This window comes from Carettochelys insculpta, chromosome 5 (genome assembly GCF_033958435.1).
Source record: "Carettochelys insculpta isolate YL-2023 chromosome 5, ASM3395843v1, whole genome shotgun sequence".
In the NCBI taxonomy this organism is placed as follows: domain Eukaryota; kingdom Metazoa; phylum Chordata; order Testudines; family Carettochelyidae; genus Carettochelys; species Carettochelys insculpta.
In genome coordinates, this window is record NC_134141.1 from 12646588 (window position 1) to 12670417 (window position 23830).

At 42.7% G+C, this 23830-nt stretch overlaps 1 protein-coding gene across 2 annotated transcripts in view; it reads right to left on the reverse strand.

Moving 5' to 3' along the window:
- SVEP1 (sushi, von Willebrand factor type A, EGF and pentraxin domain containing 1) overlaps positions 1–23830 on the reverse strand; it is a 170449-nt gene that overhangs the window by 132236 nt on the left and 14383 nt on the right. For both annotated transcript variants that reach the window (XM_074994688.1, XM_074994687.1), the window contains exons 2-3: positions 21611–21866; positions 18915–19091 (exon numbers count right to left, since the gene is read on the reverse strand). In XM_074994688.1, coding sequence (XP_074850789.1) covers positions 18915–19091; positions 21611–21866 — 433 coding nt within the window. The remainder of the gene's footprint in view (positions 1–18914; positions 19092–21610; positions 21867–23830) is intronic.

Below are 23830 nucleotides of genomic sequence, written 5' to 3' on the forward strand. Positions count from 1 at the left end.
TCTTTCACTTCTCTCCTGCCTCCCCCTTCCTCATGGCTCCATCCTCCATAGTCCCAGTCCAACTCCTAGCTGGATGTTCTCTGCCCAGAGCTGAGATGAGAACCGCAGCTCCTGACACAGAGCTTGCCCAGCCATGAGATGCAGATAGGAAGTGGCCCTGGCTGAGTACAGGCTGGCACTGGTTAATGACCCAGCAGCTTGCCACCTTGCTCTGCTCCCCCAGCAGTAACTGGCTTACAACCAAACTTTCCAATCAGAACTGGACCCCTGGCAACCCTGTTTCAAGGAAGCAAAATGTATGGTTCAAAGCATGTACCACAAACTCTCCTGCTAACCTGTATGAGGAAACAGGCATTGATGGACACTCCACCAATCCACATTAGCTATAGGATTTATGATTTTGGGGTTTCCTTTATCTGCTACTGCCATTGGTGAAAATTTTGCATGGATAAGGAATTGCAGGTCAGCATTATTCCATTTCTTTGGGATATATCTCCTTCCTGTATCCTCTGTAAATCCCATGGACAAAAACAGAAGTTAAGCACCACAGAAAGGAAAAAAATAACAGACCCCCCTCAGTTTGCAGATCAGAGCAGCTCCAGATGCTGAATCACAACTTGGGAATGTAGCAACTTAAAAACTATTAACAGGGCAGTTAAGTCATTTTATGTCATTTTTGCCAGACCCTCAACAAATGGTCATTCCACATTAAGCACCAAACTTGCCCTTCCCCCCAACATCTGTTATTTTTATCACTTAGAAATGTTTATAACCCTATTAAGCAATAACTCCAAACACAAAAGTCCTAGGACATGACTGGGCAGATTGAGAACATATGACATTATTTCCAGGTTTATTTATTGAGCAGCCGAGGACAGGAGTCAAGAGAGTTTTTGGTTAACAGGAGAGCACTGAGGCAGACACACTGATTTTAGGCCAGTAATTATAAAACAGAAGTGGTACTCTTGCCAGTTGTTTTGCACAATATTGTGAAACTCTTCTGCTTCGTTTTAAGTTTTTTTCTGTGTATAGTTCAATAAATTTCTGTAATCCTAACTTTATAGCCTCCTCTTCATTTTCTGAATTTTTGCCATCCCCTGCTGCTGCTGATGAATGTATACCATCCTACACCTTGGTTGCTCGCTATGAAAAAGTTCTGTGGAATCCAGTAGCATAGTGAGTGCTTTTAAAATTATTTTAATAATGCAGCTGAAAAAATAATCTAGGATTTTGTTTTTTTAAAAGGGCCCGGAGGGTGCAATGAGATCCAATACGCTCTGATCTGAAGTAACAATAGCTTGGGTTAGAAAATTATTTATGATAGCAATGAACGTCTTAGCACCAAAAGAGATTCTAGTTTTGTTTGTCATGCTTGTTTTTTTACTTTATTGCCTTTTTTTTTTTTTTTTAAGTAAAATTTTTCCCTAAGGAAAAATCGTGGCTGTGAATTGCTTGACCACGCAGTGATTGTCTGGGATTTAAACTCAAACTTTGCCTAGCCCTGTGACATTGCAGTCACTACAACGCTAAAATAATTCAGACACATTTTTGACAGAAAAATGTGTGCTTGAAACTTTGCCAAGCTACCCTCCACAGAGAACCAGCAGAAGGTTAAAAAATAAAAGCACTGCACAATCTTTGTATGCCCACAGCCTGAGGACAATACTGAACCCATGGGGTTGATGCACTAGCTGGAGATCATCAGCTATAGCAACACTCCAGTAATTCTGCTTCCCTGGCTACATTGCCCGCTGCTGGCTCTACACCATGTTAGAATTCCCCCATAAAGATGGAACCCTCACCAGGGTCATTGAAGTGGCTTCAAGTTCCTTAGCACAAAGACTCTGGCAGAGCTTAAGATACCCCAACACAATGAGCAATATCCAAATTATTAAATCCTCAAACACAGATTTTAAAATGTAAATGATGCTACAAAAAGCTAAGCAGGCAAGGAGAGGGCAATGAAGATGTTATGAGTCTTTCTGGTGCTCACAATCTTACTCAGCACATAGCAAAATGATACACTGTCTTCCTTAACCTCCACCCTACCCCTTGGCTTCAAGGAGGGTTTTGCTTATGTAAAGATTGGAGGATCAGGCACTCAGCATGTTCTCTTCTGATGAGAGCTGCACATTTTGAAGGCAACAGGTGCATCATAGCTCTTCTGTACCTGTCTATCTGACTGACTGCCTTCCACAGGTTTCAGGAGCGCTTTCCCACAAATGAAAGCATCTTTGCCTACAGAGAAGGAGAAAACCAGGGCATGTCTACAATGTAGATTCTTTACAATGTTATGTAAAGTAAATATACTATCTGCCTACCTAGAATGGGTATAAATATTAGTATAGACACTACTTAGGCAAATAAAGGCACGTCTGAATTCTGTGGGTTCAGAATCTGACCTGTCTGATCTGACTTGTTTTTAATTCTTTTGATCCATACTACTGAAAATGGGCCATTTCCACCTTGCTGAATAGACCTTGTCATCTCTGGCCCTCCCTTTTACTGTGACCCCACTCTTTAAATACCCCTCTGAAGCCCCCACCACTCATGCACCTGATGCATTTGATTCTGAGCCAAAAAAGCCTGTTACTAAGCTGCACTTGCTTTCGGTTAGTCAGGTTCATCAGGTAATTAATTAATGCTATCCCAAAGTTCCATGTGTGCTAGAAGAGTGCCACTGTTATTTCTGAGCAGGATCCAAATCATAGACTCATAGGGTTGGAAGAGCCATCAAGAGGTCATTGAGTCCAGCCTCTTACTGAAAGCCAGATCAATTAATCCCCACTAAATCATCTCAGCCACGGCTTTGTCAAGCTGGGACCAATTCTAGAGCTTCATCACTCTCCTAGCAAAATAGCTTTTCTTAATATCCCACATAGCCACCCCACCCCTGTAACTTGAGACCATTGCTTCTCATTCTGTCACCATTGAGCACAGACTCTCTCCTTCCTCTTTGGAGCCCTCTCCCCCTTTCAGGTAGTGGAAGGCTGCCATCAAACCCCTGGCACTCTTTTGTAGACTAAATAAACCCAAATCCATCAGCTTCTCCTCATAAGTCATGTGCTCCAGCCCCCTAATAATTTTTGTCGCCCTCCACTGGACTCTATCCAGCATATCTACATCCTTTCTGTAATGAGGGGCCCAGAGCTGGACGCAACACTCCAGAGGTGGCCTCACCAGTGCCAAACACAGAGGAATAATTGCATCCCTAGATCTGCTGGCAATGGTCCTACTAATGCACCCCAGTATGCTGTTAGCCTTCTTGGCACACTGTTGACTCATATCCAGCCTCTTGTCTACGTACTCCCTAGGTCCTCTTCTGCAGCACTGCTGCTTAGCCTTATCCACAGAGACTGTTATCTCATCAGAGAATGCAATCAGGCTGGCCACTCCATGCCAGCTCTGGGCTCTTAACCTGGGCAGCCAGAATCAGTCCTCCACAATTCTCCTGTCATGCCCTGAGCTCCTTCCAGTGCCCCTGGTTTTTGCAGGTTTCAGTAGCACGCCACTCCGGTTATCCCCTCTTTGGGTGGCTGTCTCCCTGGAGCTGCTTTGTATCAGCTGGCTGGCAGGACTTTCTTCTGCTGGCCTGTGAGCCACCCTATTCATCTGCTTCTCAGCAATCTTATCCTCCCAGCTGCTGTGAGGCTGCCGGTCAGCACCAACAGCAGTTCCTGCATTTTTCCCTGGGTTGCCAGGCCACCATGGGGGGTTGCTACACACCATGACAGATCCATTTGTAACCCTTCGCTGTTAGCTTTGGACTTAACTATTTTGAGTAATTTCTGTATTGTTTGCAAATGTAGCAAACATTGTTTACCCCTTTTCATTTATGACTACACTGATCAGCACAGATCCAGGTGAAGTATCTTTACTAGTTTATAACTCACAGCCGGCAGGGCTGACAACCATCACAAGCCCAGGGACAAGGTGGGAGAGGGACCCAGCTCTGTGCCCCTAGAAGGGGCAGGCCTAAGGGTGGAAGGGCTGGGGCCAAGGGCAGTCAGGCCTTAGCACTGCCCAGACTGTGGTGCTGAGATGCCCCTTAGAGCCACATGGAGTGGCAGAGCAGTGCTGCCATGGTACTTCAAAGGGGCTCAGAGCTCCAGCTGCTGCCACTCCCAAAGTATCAGCAGTGGCAGCCAGAGCTATGGGACATTTAAAATGCTGGGACCCTGTGCACCTGCCCCTTCTGCCCTGCACCGCCCGTTGGCCGGCCTGCTCACAGCAACGCAAAACATGAAGTCCATGCTGAGCTTCACTTGTGTGGAGACCACACAATTTTACCCTCAAAATGTGAAAGTGGAAGGCCTGACCTCTGAGGGTAAAGAACTGGAAGTGATTTACATTTCAGTAAGTGCTATTATTATTTATTTGTCTTTGTTATGCAGGCAAGGCAGGAGGATTATAAGGGTCCATTCTGGCCTTAAAACTATGCAATACTGCTGGAAGCACAGAAAAAGCCACTCATCTTGTTTTCTCCAAGGATCCGGTTAAAATTCAGTGTGGAATCATGGAGGCAATGGTTTCCCCAGTTCCTGTCACAAGCTGCGTCTACACGTGCACGCTACTTCGAAGTAGCGGCACCAACTTCGACGTTAGGCGGCGAGACGTCGAAGTCGCTAACCTCATGAGGAGATAGGAATAGCGCCCTACTTCGACGTTCAACGTCGAAGTAGGGACCGTGTAGACGATCCGCATCCCGCAACGTCGAAATTGCTGGGTCCTCCATGGCGGCCATCAGCTGGGGGGTTGACAGATGCTCTCTCTCCAGCCCCTGCGGGGCTCTATGGTCACCGTGGGCAGCAGCCCTTAGCCCAGGGCTTCTGGCTGCTTCTGCGGCAGCTGGGGATCTATGCTGCAGGCACAGGGTCTGCAACCAGTTGTCAGCTCTGTGTATCTTGTGTTGTTTAGTGCAACTGTGTCTGGGAGGGGCCCTTTAAGGGAGCGGCTTGCTGTTGAGTCCGCCCTGTGACCCTGTCTGCAGCTGTGCCTGGCATCCCTATTTCGATGTGTGCTACTTTGACGTGTAGACGTTCCCTCACTGCGCCTATTTCGATGTTGGGCTGAGCAACGTCGAAGTTGAACATCGACGTTGCTGGCCCTGGAGGACGTGTAGACGTTATTCATCGAAATAGACTATTTCGATGTCGCAACATTGAAATAAGCTATTTCGATGTTGGCTGCACGTGTAGACGTAGCCACAGTGAACCATGCCTCTGAACTGCCTTTCATTCTAAGGCACAAGTGAGCAAACTTTTCATGGTGGGCTCCACTTTTTGTCCCTGAAATTAGAAGCTCTCTGCCCTGCAATCTGTCTAACGTAATCCAAACCAACAGAAAGTTCAGTTAGGTTCATATTTAAAAACCTTTTGGTGTATGTGTAAGAAAATAAGTCTGTAGAATGTAAAAGCTTTATTAATCGGTATATAAATTTGAATACACATATATAAAAACAATAACCTATTTCAACACTTTTAATGAGATGGATGAGCGTGAGACTCAGCAGACTGTGTCCCCCCTTATGAAATTTCATGCCCCCCTGAGGGGGCCCACCCCACACTTGGCACATCTCTGTTCTAGGGCAATCAGGTATGTCTCTCCTTCTAGTATTTATATTTCTCGTGTCCACAAAAATTTGATCTCCTCACTTTCAATGTTAAAAATGATTTACATCAGAAATACAGCATCATGTTATGTACACTAAAGAATTAATCTGACAGCATTCTAAGTTGCCTACCCAAATAACTCTCCCTTGGTTTGGCTGTGGGCCTCCGTGATTTGGGAGGTCTGGTTATTACACCGGATTTTAACAAAGGGAAAGTTCCAGAGTTACATCATTTTGATGGAATAGACTGAGGGGTAGTGTTGTGGAGAGGGTAGGATGACATCATGATCAGGAGAAGAAAACACAGTAAGTCATGAGTTATGCTCTCCTGTGAAGCTGAGCGCATCTACGCACAAATTTTAAACAGAAGGTCATATGTGTCTTTAAAAGTCTTATTAATTTGAAGTGCCCACATGCTGTGTGTGTAGGTGTTTCTATGTTCCACCCACAGTTGTGAATTTTTCTGCTTTTATTTTTTTATTACTGCCCAATATCTGTCTCAATACGATATTTTGTAGTGTCTATAGACTTAAATCACGGCAATGATCCAGAAAGGTCTCTGCTGTTACTGTCCACGCACGTGTGACCCTGCGAGGAAACCGGGAGTGTTGCCCACTACAGACGGAAATGCAGTCCCCTCACCTCATGGCAAGAAAGACTGGCCGACACACACCCAAGGGCAGAAAGAGCGGAGCCTAGGACAGTCAGTCCTTAGCGCTGCCCAGATCGCAGTGCTGGGCCTCCATGGATCCCTCACAGCCAATCAGTGCGGTGGAGCAGTACTGCTGTGGCAGGTCACAGAGACCTGGAGCTCCAGCTGCCACCAAAGTAGCAGCAGTGGTGGCTGGAGTTCCAGACCCCTTTGAAGTGCCAGGCTTCTGTAGGCCAGCCTCCTTTACTCCATCCTCCCGCTGTCAATGAGCCTGGGTGGGGACAAAAGGATACTAGCTCCTTTAATAGTCCCTCCCACTGGAAATTAGGAGGGTTTTTATGGGGAGGAAGGATGAGAGGCTTTGCCTAAGCTGGTGCACAGGCTGGTGGGGCTCAGGTTAAGTCACTGGCCAATACGCATCTCAGAGAGTTTGTTAACCTTGCTCCACCAGCCTGAGATCCACTCAGGACAGTCTCTCTTTCCATTAAGGTGGGGCAGTGTCATGCTGCTTATATTGACCTCATCCCTCCAGCAATCATGTATTCAAACAATCAATCTGAAAAAGGAGACAGCTGCAAAATTAACAGCTGGTATAATGAAGTAAAATCATTGTTCTTTATCTTCTCACATTGTTGTTGCAGAAGCAAACAGTTGCATGGATGGAAATTTTGCGTGGATATTTATTGTGGCATTTATAAGGGAACATCCTTTTCTTGAACTTTATGGGCCTTATATCCTGTAATTTTTAGGCATTCTCAGTAGGGCTTTTTAATATGCTCATCGAAAAATACAAAAGCCGCCTGGTGCACAAAACAATAAGCCAATCGCATAGCTGCTGTATGTAGGTGCAGTTCCATTTAAATCAATGGAGCTGGTCCCATTTACACCAGCTGAGGATTTGGCCTACTACCTCCAAGCTCCATACGCATTAACTGAACACTTTCTCCTTGTGTGTAAAGATTTTACTTTTTGTTTTAAAGATGGAAAATTCAAATTGCAATAAGGTTCTGTACAGTTCAACAAAAATATCTATGCATTCTTAACTTCTAATATTAAAGGTAGCATACACTCATTTGTTCTTAATATTTTAAAGATCAAAACTTTGCACAAAAATGTTACGCATTTAATAAAAGACATGTTGGGAAGTGGGGAGAGAGAGAACAGTTCAATTTTTAAACACTAACAAGCCAAGTGCTATAGTATATTATTAGAAAGATTCGGGATAGCCATCTTTTTTTGTGAAGGTACTATGTTGCTTTGTAATGCTTACATATGTGGCACAAAGTGTCTGTAGCTTGGTATACAAGCCTTAGAGAAGGACAGGGAATGAGTCACTGTTTTCAAAGGGCCAGATCCAAAATCCATTAAAATTAACAAGAAAGGTTCCCACTGACTTCTATGGGCGTTGAATCAGGCTTAATGTCTATTACAAGGCTTTGACAAAACTATGGCTTCTAAAAATAAAGCTAGGGCACAGACTGGGGACAACAGCAGACAGACACAATATCAAATTTCTGTCTGTACACTCACACAAGCCAAATATGATGCTGTGTTTAAACTATCATGTTGCCAGTTTATGGCGTTACATTCATTACCTGGTTCCAGAAGTTGTTATTTTACACAGCCTTAGGAACTGAGTCTGGCTCCAAGTTATGTCTTGAAGATGATGCGATCCACATATTTTTTCTCTTCTGAATGGAGCCTGTGTGGCCAACCCCACCTCTGAATTGCGGTAAACAGATCACTAACAAAAAGACCAACAACCTCCCGTTCCTTTTTGTATCTGTATTCACATACAGCTTTAGTTTTGCTACTGTCTTCTTTTCACAAAGTTAATGCCACAAAGTCAGATCACATGGGTTTTATTTCCCATCTTTCCAGAAATCTGTCAAACCCTCCCTTTAACCACTATTCATACACAGTGCCATACATATCTTTCACTGTCTAAATGTAGGGAGGGAGAAAGCAAGACAAAATAAGCTTTCATGCAGAAATCCCCATCTTCATGAAAAAGTTACATATGTGTGGCTCATAACTTACTTCAGTGCCAGAAGCCATATAGTGTATGCAAAATTATTACTGAAATAGAATACAAGACACTATTTATCTATTAATCTGACTTCATAATCTGATTCGGAGCCATTCCTACCATATCAAAGCATTCAATAATGAAAAATATAACTAAGACTCCCACACTGTTGCTTTAAACTAGTATGTCCCAGTAAATGATCTGAACTCAGGGATTCGCCAGCATGTATTTGTTATTGCCAAATCCAAGGAATATTTCTAATATTTGCTACATTACAGCAAACCTTATAGCATTCCACAGCAGGTCAATTTGGCCTTTCCTGGGCTTCCTTGCCTGACAAACAGTGAGATGCATTATTAAATCAGTTTCCAAAGGCAAATCAGGAAAAGTTGGGTTTATGTAGGCAACTGTATAACTTTTATCTCTATTCTTTTCAATACAAAATGGCCATAACCTGTTTTTTTATAAACAGTAAAAATTAAAGAGTTTTCTTATTCTCTTTTAAATTCCTACAGTTCTTATTTTAAAATGGAAATAACCCATTATCTAAGCTGAAGTCATGCATACCCTTGTCTGCATCATTTGTCAATTTCCCACACATCTTCCCGTCAATTTACTAGGGTCTCTGAGCTTAACCTTCAATATCCCCACGATAATCACACCTCCATTTACATCCTTTCTGCATTTTTAATTCATAAGGCGAGGTTCAACTCATTGTCTGGAAAAAGCCAGACAGGATAAAGAACCTAAGAACGATAACGACGAACATTTGCACTGATGAAAAGCAGGCATGGATCCCTAGCTGGTGAGCTGGAGAAACCCTACATCCCTCTCCCTTGTTTAGATCAGTGTATTTCTCTCCTCTCATTCTGTGACATATCTAACAGCATATTAATCTATAATCCATAGTGCATTGTCATAAAATACATAAACCAAAAAATAAAGAAATAATCCATAGTAGGAGAAAATTCCACCAGAAAGGAACATTTTTAAATATGTGAATGCACCCAGAATTTATTGATAAGAACATTGGGAAGTGAAATTTACAGTTGGTAAAATATTGTGTGATCCACAGAGGGAAAGTGTCAAATAAGTGCTCAGTACTACAGGTTGCACCTCTAAAAACAGGGATTTCTCTGGTCTGGCAACATCCATGGGTGCAGGCTGGGGCTGAAATTGTCTTGAAAGGGGGCTAAGGGTTGGTGGCAGGGGATCTCATCCTGTCTGGCAAATCCCCACATTCAGGATTTGCCTGGTCCCAAAGGTGCTGGATCTGGGAAGTCACAACTGGCCAAAGTATCCCCTGCTCAATCTATACGAGATTGATCTGACCCAATTTTCTGACACCTGAGTCTTATCAAAATGTCAAAATCCCATAAATGGTCCCTCAGACTAGCACTTAATGCCTAAGAGGGCACATCTGAATCAAGTAGAGCATCTAAGTGTAGAATTTGGATATCAAAAGCACAGAATTTGAAGTAGAAAACTTTCAACTCTTTTTGATTACCAAGAATTACAGCACAAGATAATACTCCACCATTTGTAGCACCCACACCTTTGATATTTTTCTTAAAGAGATGTTCCTCCTTCTGTCTACCAATTCTCGGCCATAGTGGAAATTCTTTCTTATGAAAGTCCCAACTAGAGATGACCAAACCATTCAGACAAAACAGGAATCAAGTCATACCTCTGCCCAACCAGCAAACTGAGCCAGGAATTTCACTGAGAAGGAGACGTCACTTGGAATCCATTTCTCCATTCTCCCCTACTTGCACCTCTTTCCTCACCCTTCTTTTACTGGTGGGATTTCAGCCAGCTGATATGTTTCTCCTGCGCAATATTCATCATACACTCATTCCTCGTTAAACGAGTACTTTACTTATGAGTGCTCGCTAAAATGATGGACGCATATACCTACCTTTGTTCACTAGAGGAGTGAACTCCCCCCACAAATACAAGCCTTATCCATCTCCCCACAGACCTAACCCACCATGGCTTGAACACCCAGCCCTCCCCACAGATCCGACCTGCTGCAGCCTGAAAACCCACTGGCCATGCAGACCCAACCCACAGCAGCCTGAATGCCCCCACCGACTCCAAGGCCCCAACCCACTGCGGCCTGAACCCCCTGCCCTCCCTGAAGCCCAACCCACTGCAGTCTGAATCCCCCTCACCTGCCCCACTGCCCCAATCTGAAGCAGCCTGAACCCCGCTGCCCTTCCCGTGGACCCAGTCCGCCACAGCCTTAACTCCCCCCACCCATCCTATGGATACAACCTGCCACCAGGTTTTAATCCTCTCTCCTGCTCATGGCCCCAAACTGCCCCCAGCCTTTAACCCTCCCCTACCCCATTTCCCCAAACCCAAGGTTCACTCACCTTTCAAAAGCAGCACCACATGCTGCCACTCCTGCACCGAGTTAGGAGCACTCAGAACCAATCAGAGACCTTTACATGTGTTTTAGTGGGAATTTAGTGTCCCTCTGATGAGTTTTCACCTACAAGCAGAAATCTGGGAACCAGTTGTGCTCGTGTAGCAAGAGATGAGTGCAGTCACAAGGCAAAATGCATAGTACACCTTGGATGTCCCATGTGTTCTGGGACTTCCCACACATACATCAAGAGCATGAAAAACTGAACAGTGTCTGCTCCAGTCACACCACTTAATAACACTGCAAGGAGGACTATTAGGGAACCTCTACCTGAAAACTGCAGTGGGCAAAGAAAGGGCTACCCAGCTTCCAAAGAGAAGAATCCTCCCTACAGCACAAAATGCCAAAATAGCTGCCTAATAGCCTTTGGCTCATCTATTGGAATCTTGATTAGTATCAAGGTTCTTCTTGTCCTAGCACACAAAGACTTACCAATAAGACATACGTTTTGTAAACATCCCCAGAAACCCCCTAAAAAATTCTTGGTTTTGATCTCATTCACACCCACCCACACAAAGCTTTCATTTGCATGTCTAAATTACAAGAACTTGAAAATTTGATAACAAAACTCAGATGAGATCACCACATTTGGATCCAAACCCTGAGAAACCAAGAGTTTTTGTTCACTGACAACACGAAGTTATAAGTCTGCTCATGCTCACTTGTGCTGGTTCAGATGTGCTAAGACCTCTCACAAATCTTTTGGTGGACTTGGTCTGTGTTTCAAGCTTGCAATGAAGCCAAAATTTCATATGGTTTCAGGTTTCATGGCACAGGCTTTGCACAGCTCTCATTAACATACTATTTGCTCACAAATCGGAGCTGTCATATTCTTGGATTATCATTGTTTTGCTGCATCCCTGTTAAAAATATGCTTGAAGCCTAGACAGCTTCTTGAATAGTTCATCCAGATGGTACTATTTAAATTCCTCACTTCCATAATTATTCACATTCCACTCCCAATGCAGCCAAAAAGAAAAGCCAAGCCCATACATGAAACCCTAAATAAATAATCATCTCTACGTACATGTGCACTTAAATTAACATAAATCTTCTATTTATTAATTCGTGCTTGCCAAGTTCACATCTCCTTCATGAACTGTGTGTGCTGTAAAATATGAAGCCCATATTTTTTTCAGTTAAAAAGCACCACAGAAGGTATTTGTCTTAGTGATGGAAGACAACTATCATGTCATTGACAGGAGGACAAGGTTTAGGGGCATGATTAACTGGTAAAGGGGTAAATTTAACTGGTAAAGGGGTCACCACATTTCAGGTGGTGTCAGGTCTTTGAGAGGAGATGCAATCCATGAAGATCCTAACCACCAAAGAATACTGCTTCTGACAACCTAATCATAAAGTCCAGGTTCCACCGCCCTGGTTCGGCATAGTCAGGACCTGACCAGTCCCAGACAAGAGAATTTGCAGACCAAGGAAGGCTCCCTGCCAGAGCCCCCAAGCTGCCACTTCCCTACCTCTGAGCTGCTCCCCTAACTTCTGCTGGCCCTGGCCCATGCTGGGGATGCAGTTCCAGCCCTGCACGGCTGCTCCTGGCTCCATGGGGCGGAGGTGGAAAGCTGGCTCTGGCTCCAGCCCCATGGAGCTGCCAGGGGAAAACTGAAGGGAGCTGCCCCCAGCCTACAGGGCTGCCAATGTATGCCAGCCCCAGACCTGCACATGCAGGTTGCTGGGAGGACATGGGCTTTGCTGCAAGTGCCCCCACCCTTCCAGGCTGCCAGAGGATGGAGGCTGTACCCTCCTGCCAAGCTCTCTGGTCTAGTGACATCTCTCTTCCATTGCTGGACCAGAGAAGTCTGGGTTTATAAGCTCCAACCTGTGTATTGGTGCCAGTAAAGGGAGGCTGTGAAGAAGATACATTCCCTAACCTAGCAAGAGAGAAAAGCTGCAGCAGATAAAAAGGCTACATTTTTTAGCTTTTTGTGTGACTTTGTATAGAATGAACTTTAATAGGTTCGCGTACTGATGGCAGCAACATCTTAGCCAAAAAAAAAAGCCATTATGTTCTGCCTAACTGCTGTGTTTTTATCTTCTATGTACTTTTGAAACGGTGGACACAAGGGAAGAAGAAGGACACATAAGGTATCTGCTTTGTTCACCTGGTGATGTTTGTGGGATGGAAATCAAAATATTCTTCATTACAGCTGCACAACACCTACAGCCACACAACACCCCATGCTAAACCTGATATTAGCAGCTTCCAGGGGATTAACACCTCCACATATAATTCAGCACTCTGACATTTCTCTGAGTGTCTCTTTCTCCTACCATTCTGTCTCATATTATGCCTTCCATGGACTTCCTTTGTCACAGCTGCCATGGAAATCTCTGAATGTGTGTGCCTCCTATGTGAGCCATGACTCACTCAATTTCATTTATTTCTATAAAGCAAAGAACATGCAGTCTGCCCCCCCTTTATATGGCATATCAGCCATACTGGAGTTGGCTTCAGACCAGTTTCTGATTTCTGATGTTGAGCATGTAGCTCTCATTTTATTTTATGGACACCTTTTAGAGGACATTTTGGGGTCATTAGGGATTTAAAATACTGCTTTCATTGACTTTACACAGTTATTTTGTTGCTTCATATATAATGCTATCAACCACATGTCTTACTGCAGGCATAAATAAAGTAAAAACCACAGTGGCTACATCTACACTAGCGAGCGTCTATGCACAAAATTCATTTTGTCAACCAACACTGTCAACAAAGAAGCTGTGTAGATACTCTGAAGAACACTTTTGTTGGCAGAGCAGATCAAAAGACCGACCTGCTTTTATCTGTAGACACGGTCTGTCAACAGAATTTTTGTCAGAACATCTCTTTTGACAGTAACTTCTATAGACACATACTTCTAGTGTAGATATAGCCAATGTGACCAAAAGTAGTCCTGTATTCACCCCCTACACACTGTTGTAATAATCTTTGTATAAATCTTTGTGAGCTGTCCTTTGAAAACTAATAGATCACTGGTAAATAATAACATGGTGCAATGAGTTTACTTCAGCTTACAGGTAAGCAATGACCAGGCCCTCAAGACAGCAAGAGGAGAAGATGAGAAGAGAAGAGACCATGCAACTCAACAAAAACAGGAGGGAAAAAAGAGCACAGAGACTCCTTCACTACCAGACTCCACTTTGCCTCCTTTACAGTTTAAATAAACTTTGTTTTGAAGGGGCAATCTTCAGAAGAATCCACTTTCAAGGTTCAGTGGACTATAAAAGAAAGGGGACAGATAACCCCACCACATTCTCTCTCTCTTGCTCCTTCATCTTAGATAACAAATGCACTGTATTTATGGCACTCTGGGAAAGATCCGGAGAAGGGAAAGGGTCAGTCACCATCTTGTTGAATGACTGATGGTGAGAAAGGCCATGCTGAACTAAACCCTGGAACCAAAACTTACCAGATTAATTTTCACACTTATTGATAACACATTTTCACTTTTATTTACTTGATACCATTTTTAACTTTCTCTCTTATAGTTAAACTCACTCAAAATCCTAGTGGCTTTTGTTAATAAACTTGTTTTACTTTTTATCTAAACCAATCCAATGCTGTATTTAGGATGAACTATGTGGTTACTCCAGTTAATATAGCAAACAGTAGAATATAGCAGAGTCTCCACATATGCAATGGTTCCATGTTGAGAACCCTCACAAGTGTTGACTTTTGTGAATATGGCAGCCTCCCACCTAGAGCCCGGCTGCTGGCGCTCCTGGTCCCGGAGCCCCAGGAAAGTGGCGGCTGCTCACACTCCCTCCCAGAGCCCCAGGGAAGCAGCCACTCATGAATAATTTAACTCACAAACCTTGGGCTTGCAAATATTGAGACCCTACTGTATTAACTCTTTACTGGCACAATGAATATTTAATATCTGAACTGCCCAGGAGAAGGCTATACACAACAGAACACACATTTTGGGATTGGGAAGCTGTGTCTACACTAGCATTCCTCTTTCAAAAGAGGCATACAAATGAGGGAAATTGAAAATGCAAATGAGGTGCAGATTTACATATCTGGCACCTCCTTTGCATATTCTTCTTTTGAAAGAGCTTTCAAAAGAAGAAAAGCAGTGTGGACATGCCTCTTTTGAAAGCAAACCCCACCTTCGAAAGAACCCTTCTTCCTAAAAAACAGGAACAAGGGTTCTTTGAAGATTGGGTTTACTTTTGAAAGAGCCACGTCTACACTGTTTTTTTCTTTCGAAAGAAGAATATGCAAATGAGGTGCCAGATATGTAAATCTACACCTCATTTTCATTTTTGATTTCCCTCATTTGCGTGCCTCTTTTTGAAACTGAAAGTGAAGACACAGCCGGAGTGTGATTGGGTCATGCAGCAAGTAGCAGGAAAGACAGAGTGTGACCGTTGTGCTGCTAACAGGCTGCTGGGGACAAAACTGCTAAACCAGGGAGGCAGCTATGTGGAAATACTGCACATGTGACATGCAGGCTGGTACAATGATTGTGAGAATCCCAAGTCAGAAGCTACAACAGTATCGTGTTGTGAGGTACCCAAAGTTGTGGGGCAGGTAGTGACACAGCCCTTCACTGGTCTAGACTGCAGACCAAAAAATGACAGAGTGAGACAGGAAGAAATACACATATCTTATAGGAAGAGAACAATTTCCTACCTCGATTAAAGTTGTATCCTATGAGTGAAACATGATTCACAACCGGTATTTACAGGCTTAAAATACTGAAAACTAAAGGCAGCAAATTAGTCATAATTCATCATTAAGTCCCACCAATGCAAACTTCCTGCACATCGTACCATGCATAAGAACTATCATACACTCTGTAAATTCCTATGCTTTACAGAACCATACTTAAGCTCAGCAGGGAGAAGTTCACTAAAAGATGCTGGGATCTATTTCAGACAACAAGATTTCCAAAAGCGTTTTTCCTTTAAGGAACCCATGTGGCCTTCTGTATCTCTTTCTTTCCTAAGAGGCAATACAACACTTCAGCAGATCAAGTTATATTTACAAGAACAGGCCAATTCTATCTTAAAATACAATTGTGCAACTTTCATTAACTATGCCAGATGATGCATATGCGCAGCAGATGGCAGAACTTGGCACTTCAGTGGCATTGCATATAATACAGGACATCTTGTAAAACTTTGATTTAACAGAAGATTGCTGATGTGCTATTGAAATAACACTGTGTTTTGCAGTTGCCAAAAACACATTTAAAGAAGTTATAGGTTTACATTATTCTTGCTCAGATGCACATCCAGGCCAGAGCAGGAGCTTTTTTACAGGAGAGGCAAAGTGCAGGATCAGGTGGAGATGGTTTTGCAATGAATGACTGACCAACTGGAAAATGCATTTGACTTCTGCAGTAGTTAACAAAAATAGTATTTAACTATACCAACTATTGAGAGGTATTAGCGTTGAACATATTTGCCATATTTTCCCATAAGAATGCAGTGACAGACATGCTCTTTCTTGTGAATTTGAGCAGGAAGAAATCAGATTTTTTAAAGCCTTGTTTAAATTAAACACATATTTACCTTAAAATAATTGGTAGAATGAAATATTCTTGAAAGCAAAGAAATTTGGAGCGTGACATACTCACTGTAAAAGGGCACAATTCCTCTTCAGTCAATAAAGCTGTGTCCATTTGCAAAACTGAGGATCTAGCCCAAAGCCCCAACACCTGCTTTAGTTCTTCGTCAAAGTGCTGCACATCATACACTTACAATCCAAAAAATCCTTTGCTACTGGTCAACACCATCACACTCACACACTGTCAATCACAGACATGCAGTCTCCTTGTTAGCACTCTACATACCATACTAGCTCAAAAAACCACTAATCAACAAATACCAGTACAGGCTGAACCTCTCCAGTTCAACAACCTCAGGATCTTGCCCATGCTGAATAAGAGAATTTGCCAGACCATGGGAGGTCAATATTGTCTAGCAGTATTACCAACAACTCCACCGCTTACCAGGCTCTTACGGGTAAATTACAGCTTAATAACAGCACAGAACACTGAGCCAGGACTGCTGGCCCTAAACAAACTTTATGGGGCCCCAAAAAACTTGGGCACACCCATTGTAAGTGGTTGTCTAGCTTATTAAAATCATGGTGGAATACGGATGTTACCAGATGAGAGTGTGCCAGACCAGAGAAATTCAACATGTAGTATTGAGCCTTGACTGTCCAACAGACCCTATTCCCATGAGACTACAGAGACAATGATATCACTAGTAGTTTCCACGCGCAGGCCTGTTAATACTTTCTCCTCATCAACCTTCCCATCATAGTTCAGATCACTCATGGTAACTTGTTATTCCTCTTGATACAGCTCTAGCATCATGTGAGAGTGTGCTCATCTTTCTCACAGAGGTCTGTGAAGAAAACCTCAACCATTAGGTCCCAGGTCTGCCCATGTCTCTTCTACTCTATCCTCTGAGCCTGACAACAACAGTGCTTTTTTTTTTGTGCTGGTACTTGCCGGTACTAAGTACTGGCACCTTGGCAGCTCCAGCTGTGAGATTGACTGCGGGGAGGGGGTGGGCAGCTGGCTGAGTATTGGCTTCTTTTTTTTTTTTAAACAAAAAAGGCTCTGGACAACAGTTTCAAAATATAGTGAACAACCGAAAAACCTTAATTTATAAAATAAACAAATAACAACGTGGCCATCATGAAAGGCCATAATGATTTTGTAATTTGAATACTCAGCAGAGCAGGCTTACATTTCATGAGGCAGATGGTGAAAATTTTGATAACATGCGTGACAGCTTGCAGACAATTAAGACTAGTATAAATCAGTATTAACTTTCTCAACCATGTCTTTTTCTGGTGATAGTTCATTATTTCTTTTTATTAGCTTATAATCTAAATAGAAAAAAATAAAGGCATTATTTTGATTATTGTGACATTTGTCTCCCAGAAAAGTTAATGCAATTGGACAAAAATTGTATATCCTTTTCACAATTACATTTCCCCCTGGTGTATTGTAATCATTTTATTATGTTAAAAAAGCATTTCCTTAGGTGACCTTTGATTGCAAGAAAACTTTAATCTGACTTCAGTTTTTATTGTAAAATGATATTTCATAGTGACAAAATGGCTGATATCCAGTCATCCCTATTTTTATAAGAGCTCTTATCTCTGTAGCATCCAGTGCTTCCCAGAGTTGAAAGCCCATTCCATAAACAACAAATGCAATAATTTTCCTCCTCATTTCCCTTAAAGCAGTTCAGACTATATATGTGAAAATTAAATAAGGAATGAGTGTCTATTACAAAGGTACATATTGAACCTATTACATATTTGTTCATGGACAATGCTATATAGAACCCAGGAATTCAAAAATACTGCCTTCATGTTTCTACAACAGGATATAATAAGCGTCTCTATCTCAGTCAGATCATTGTTTTTCTATCAGCACTGCTAAAGGACTGTTAACAAAAACAGTCATACTTATCTCTAATTGAAACGTGGTATGATCCTCCTTAGCAACTGGAACTGTTTTTTCCTTCTCTTGCAAGTGAAAGCCAATGTGGGAGAACCCTTGAGCGTTCAGTCTGCTGTAGTTTAATGCAATGCTCAGCAACCTTTATCGCTTCCTGGCACACTTCAACACTTCTTATAATTTCACAGCACACCTGATATATATATATATACATATATATATATATAAAACCCAATCCCCTCCCCCTCGCCCAGAGCCAGGCATCCTAACCACCAGCTCTAACCCAATCCCCCTCTGCTCCTCCAGAACAAGGAACCCCCAGCTCCCCACTATAAACCAATCCCTACCACTACCCCAGCTCTAACTCTATGCCAGCGACACAGCAGAGCAGCTGGTCCCGCTGACACCATGCGTTTCTCCCACCAAGCGAGCGGGCACATGCGTAGAGCGGCGGATAGCTCTCCTGCCATGGGGCTCTGAGGCACACTAAGCACCACTTTGCAACACACCACTGTGCCATGGCACACTGGTTCAGGAACACTGGTTTAATGTAAGAACTGCTTGCATTCAGATTAACATACATGGGCCTGAGCAAAAACCCAATCAGCCAATGGTAATTGTGCCACTGACATTGTAGCTCTGCATCTGCACACAGCAAAGCATAGGATGTCTGAGATCTGCATTATATTTACATTTAAGATATACAGACAAATTGGGGGATCTGAAAAATGGAGACTGACCTGTGCATTCATGTTGGAGTCCTTTACCATAGTACCCTTTTTCACAGATACATTCAAACTGCCCTGTGTGAGTGCCACATTTGCAGCTTGCCATAATGTCACAGCAGTTCTCATTTGCCTCGCAGAGATATGAACAATGGGACATATCTTCTTGAATGTAACTGCCAGAGGGCAGATCTGTAAAACAAATCAATTATAAATGCCATCTAGTTGACAATTAGTGAAATGTTGCTGAAAACCTTAGAGTTCCAATATCCACTTGTGGTTTTCACAGAATCAAAGATGAGGGTTGGGAAAAACCTTGGGTGGTTATCTAGTCCAACTCTCTACTCCAAAGAGGACTAACCGCAACTATATACTGTCAGGTCCCCACACTCGCGAATGTAACATTTGTAAATTCAATTATTCGTGAGCAGCTGCTTCGCGGGCTCTGGGGTCAGGGGGCACCGGCAGCCGCTGCTTCCCCGGGGTTCCGGGTCCAGGAACACCAGCGACTGCTGCTTTCTTGGGGCTCCAGGGCTGGGAGTGCTGGCAGCTGCCTCCTTCCCAAGGCTCTATGGCTCAGAGTGCCGGCAGCCCGCTGCTTCCCCGGGGCTCCCAGCCCCCCTGTATTAGCGAAAATCAACATTCGTGAGGGTTCTGACCACGGAACCCTCGTGAATGTTGTGACACTTCTGTAATTACAACAAGGGCTTTGTCAAGCCTGGCCTTGAAAACCTCTAAGGATGGTGAGTCCACCACCTCCCTAAATAACCCTCTCCAGTGCTTCACTACCCTCCTAGTGAAATCATTTTTCTTAATATCATGAGAATATAAGAATGGCCATATTGGGTCAGACCAAAGATCCATCTAGCCCATATCCTGTCTTCCAACAGAGACCAATGCCTGATGCCCCAGAGGGAGTGAACAGAGCAGGTATTCACAAAGCAATCCCTCTGCTGACATGCATTTCCAATCTTTGAGAAACAGAGGCTAGGGATACCATTCCTACCTTTTCTGGCTAACATCCATTGATGGACATAACGTCCATGAATTTATCTAGTTCTTTTTTGAGCCCGGTTAAAGTCTTGGTCTTCATAAGCTCCTCCAGCAAGGAGTTCTACAGACCTACTTGTACTGTGTGAAGAAAAACTTCTTTTTGTTAGTTTTAAACCTGCTGCCCGTTAATTTCATGTGGAGACCCTTATTTCTTTTCTTATGGAAACAAATAAATAACTTTTCCTTATTCACTTTTCCCACACCAGTCATGATTTTATGTACCTCTGTCATATCCCCCCACTCTTAGTCCCCTGTTCCTTTATCCAACCCAGTCCTTTTCCACTGCAAGTTGAGACCATTGCTCCTTGTTCTGTCATCTGCCACCATGGGGAATAGCCTGGCTCCATCCTTTTTGGAAGCCCCCTTCAGGTAGCTGAAAGGTGCTATCTAGTCACTCTTCACTCTTCTTTTCTGTTGACTAAATGTGCCCATTTCCCTCAGCCTCTCCTCAGAGGTCATGTGCTCCAGATCCCTAATCATTTGACCATCTGCTAGTCTCTCTCCAATTTGTCCACATTGTTTCTACAGTGGGGGCTCCAAAATGATGAGTGTGAAGCTAAATTCTTTCAGTTATTTGAAATGCTTGGCTGAAATTGTGAAGCTTTTTAACTCAGGGAAAATGTCACTGAAGTCTATAAAGAAAAAATTCTGAAGTCTTTACTCAGATTCTCTTTAGTTCTTACTAAAGGCAAAATTTTCACTGACTTCCATGCAGGAAGTAAAAGGGAAACAAGGGACCAAGTTAGGTCCCATTGAAATCACTGGAATTAATCTGACTATGAGATCAGTTTGTCACTGAATATATAACTGCTATAACTGATTCTCCTCTTCCATGCCTCTGCAAAACCAAACCACCCTAATTAAACATCATTTAAAACCGAAAAAACCCCGCACCAAAACAATGTGCCATATTCATGTTAAATCAGAATATTTACTTAAATCACAACATAAATGCTCATGAATAGAACCTCAGCTGATGTACAGCTGCACAGCTCCATTCAAGAGACCGTAGATATACTTTTTTCACCAGGTGAGGAGCCACCTTGTGTTCTTAACAACTATCTTAATGCTCCTTTGTTTTGTTCAGTGACAATTTTTTGTTCAGTGACTATTCTTCATAAAGATTAACAACACAAAAAAATTTATTTCATAGAATTTTTATATCTAAGTAATATCACATTTATATTTATGAGAGATACCTTTATGAATGTTTGAAATATTCTATTTGTGTTATGCGCCCACATATTAATATTGAGACAAATCCTGACATCCTTATTAAGGTCTGTCTATGTCTTTAGGTGCCTAAATACCTTTGTAAAGTGACTCTAAGTCCTTATGTGGCAAAATTTCCAGTAGGCCAAACCTGGACATTCTTATCCAGTTCTTAGTCAGGCAAAATGGAGCCTTGAAACCAGTTCAAACAGAACACAGCAAAGAGCAGAACTTACCCAATCTGTTGATATTGAGAGATCTGTTATTAATGTTCTGAAATCTGCTGGTTTCTATTGAATGTAATACAAATCAATGCAAGAAAAATACTGAAGAACAGAGACTACATCATTTATGTGAAACACTTCACGAGGCCTGTTATTTCCAGACAGATAGTAAACTCCCTACTGAATCTGAAATGATACTCCCAGGGTTACTAAATACAGTACCTTCATGAAGAGCTCTACGAGCTAAAGCCTCAAACTCTGCAAAGCTGTGAAGCAGGTAACAGTGCTCCTCCTTTGGATGGGAAGCCATATCATTCAGTTCTCTGATGTTGCCCTGCCATATTCCAAATGTGAAGATCTCCACTCCAAATTCACGTAAAGATGCTGCAATGGGTCTAGGATCACCTCCATTGGAATATCCATCAGTAATGAGGAATATCACCTTTGTAGCATTGCCACGGGAGTGACGCAGTATTTGCTGTAATAGAGTATAAAACAGTACATCTCAGACAAAGGGTGAGCAGCAGCTAAACTACATATAGTATTTTCTTCCACTATGCATCTCCTTTTATTTGGATTGTTTTCTCACTTAATCCAGTTTTGCTGGAACACCCAGCATGGATACAGGAAGATCAACAATCTTTAAACAGAGACTATAGCTATCAAGCCAAATATTGACTCATTTTTGTACGGTCAGCCTCCTGGCATGATACAGATGTGAATTTGTGACACTGGGCCAATGAGTCACTTTTTATAATGATTAGTAAAATCACCTGCTCAGGCAGAGGACAAAAAGAAAAATAAAATCCAAACACACAGTGCTTAATGTGAGAAGTGTTTCATCAACTCTGATTAGATAACAAATACGATGGATAACATACTATAAATGCAACCAGTGGGGCCAACAGCTGCCCAGAGGGAAGGTGGGAAGGAGGCCCGGCTCTGTGTACCAGAAGGGGCATGGCCAAGGGCAGAAGGGGTAGGGCCTAGGTCATTCAGCTCTCAGCGCCACCTGGACCATGGAGCGGGTCTCCCACTCCCACAGCACCACATGCAGCAGCGCTGCCATGGCACTTCAAAGGGACCAGAATGCTGCTGCCAAAGTAGCTGTGGCAGTGGCCAGAGCTCTGGGCCCCTCTGAAATGCCAGACCCAGGGGCAATTGCACCCGTTGCAAACCTTTCCCTCCCACTGTCAGGCCTGCAAGCACCTTAGGACCCACTGGGCCAGATTCTCAGATGGTACCAACTGGAAAAGTGGCAATGGAATTCTGATGACTCAAAGCAGCTGACGAGCAGGTCCTTGTTCTTTTCAAGTTATCGTGTTGGACACACATTTCACAACTGAAAATCATTGTCCAGGGCAAAATTGTTTACCACACCCCTTCAATAGCATGTGTCAGTGTAACTCCATGCCATAATTCAAATGTGTCACAAGTGGTAGGCAGACATCCTTCACTACCTGGACAGACACAACGCTCACCAACACATTGAGGGTTTGAAATAAATACACAAAGACACAGAGCTCAGCCATACATCAACACTCGGTTGTGTGAAAAATTTCAGAAACTTCAGTTGGTTACAATGTTAAAACCTGATGTCCTGATGTAGGTCAGGAGTCTTTGGAATTTCAGTTATTTACCAGGGAATTTCTGCTCCTGCCAGACATCAGTGCCAACATAATGGCAAATTAATGGGCCCTCTAAGTCAATGCAGCCAGGGAGTCATGGGTTTTGTGCCACAAAGAAATGTGAAATCTTTTTATTTAATCTTGAAATAAAGTGGACATCATGGCTTACTGCTGTCATGGAACACACTGGAAATCTAGAAAACCTCACAAAAGCATTCCAAAAATCTCCCTTTAAAATTATTATACATTGATCTAGCATTTATTGAAAAACAATGGATCAACAGACAATCTCCAAAAATGATTTTCTGTATATAAAGCATTTCATTAAAAGAAAAGTGACATCAAATGTATGTCAGCTTAATTAACCATTGCTTCTGACCAAGAGATCATGAACCTCTGTTCCACAGCTACATGGTACAGATTCAAAACAATGGAACCCAATCAAAAACCTGATTCCACGCTCTTTAAAAAAAATAAAAAAGTCAAACAGGTAGCTGAATGTTACTCCTGGGGAAAAAAAAAAACAAAAAAACAATTAACAGTTTTGTCTATAAGCCTTGCAGCTGTAACCTTCAATACAGAATCCCTGCTGCATAAGGAAGAGTAGGGAGGGGAAAAATGGAGAGATAATAAAGGCTTGAGCAAAGAAAGCAGAGACAAATCTCTTTTTAAATTATTTGTGCATGGTAGAAGCTCCAATTAGATGCTTTGCTTCTTTTTATGAACATGGCATTAGACACAGTTTACTTAAAGAAATGCTTGATATTCCAATGTGGATATCCAACTGGTGTGCTTTTTCTGCAAAATCTTACTT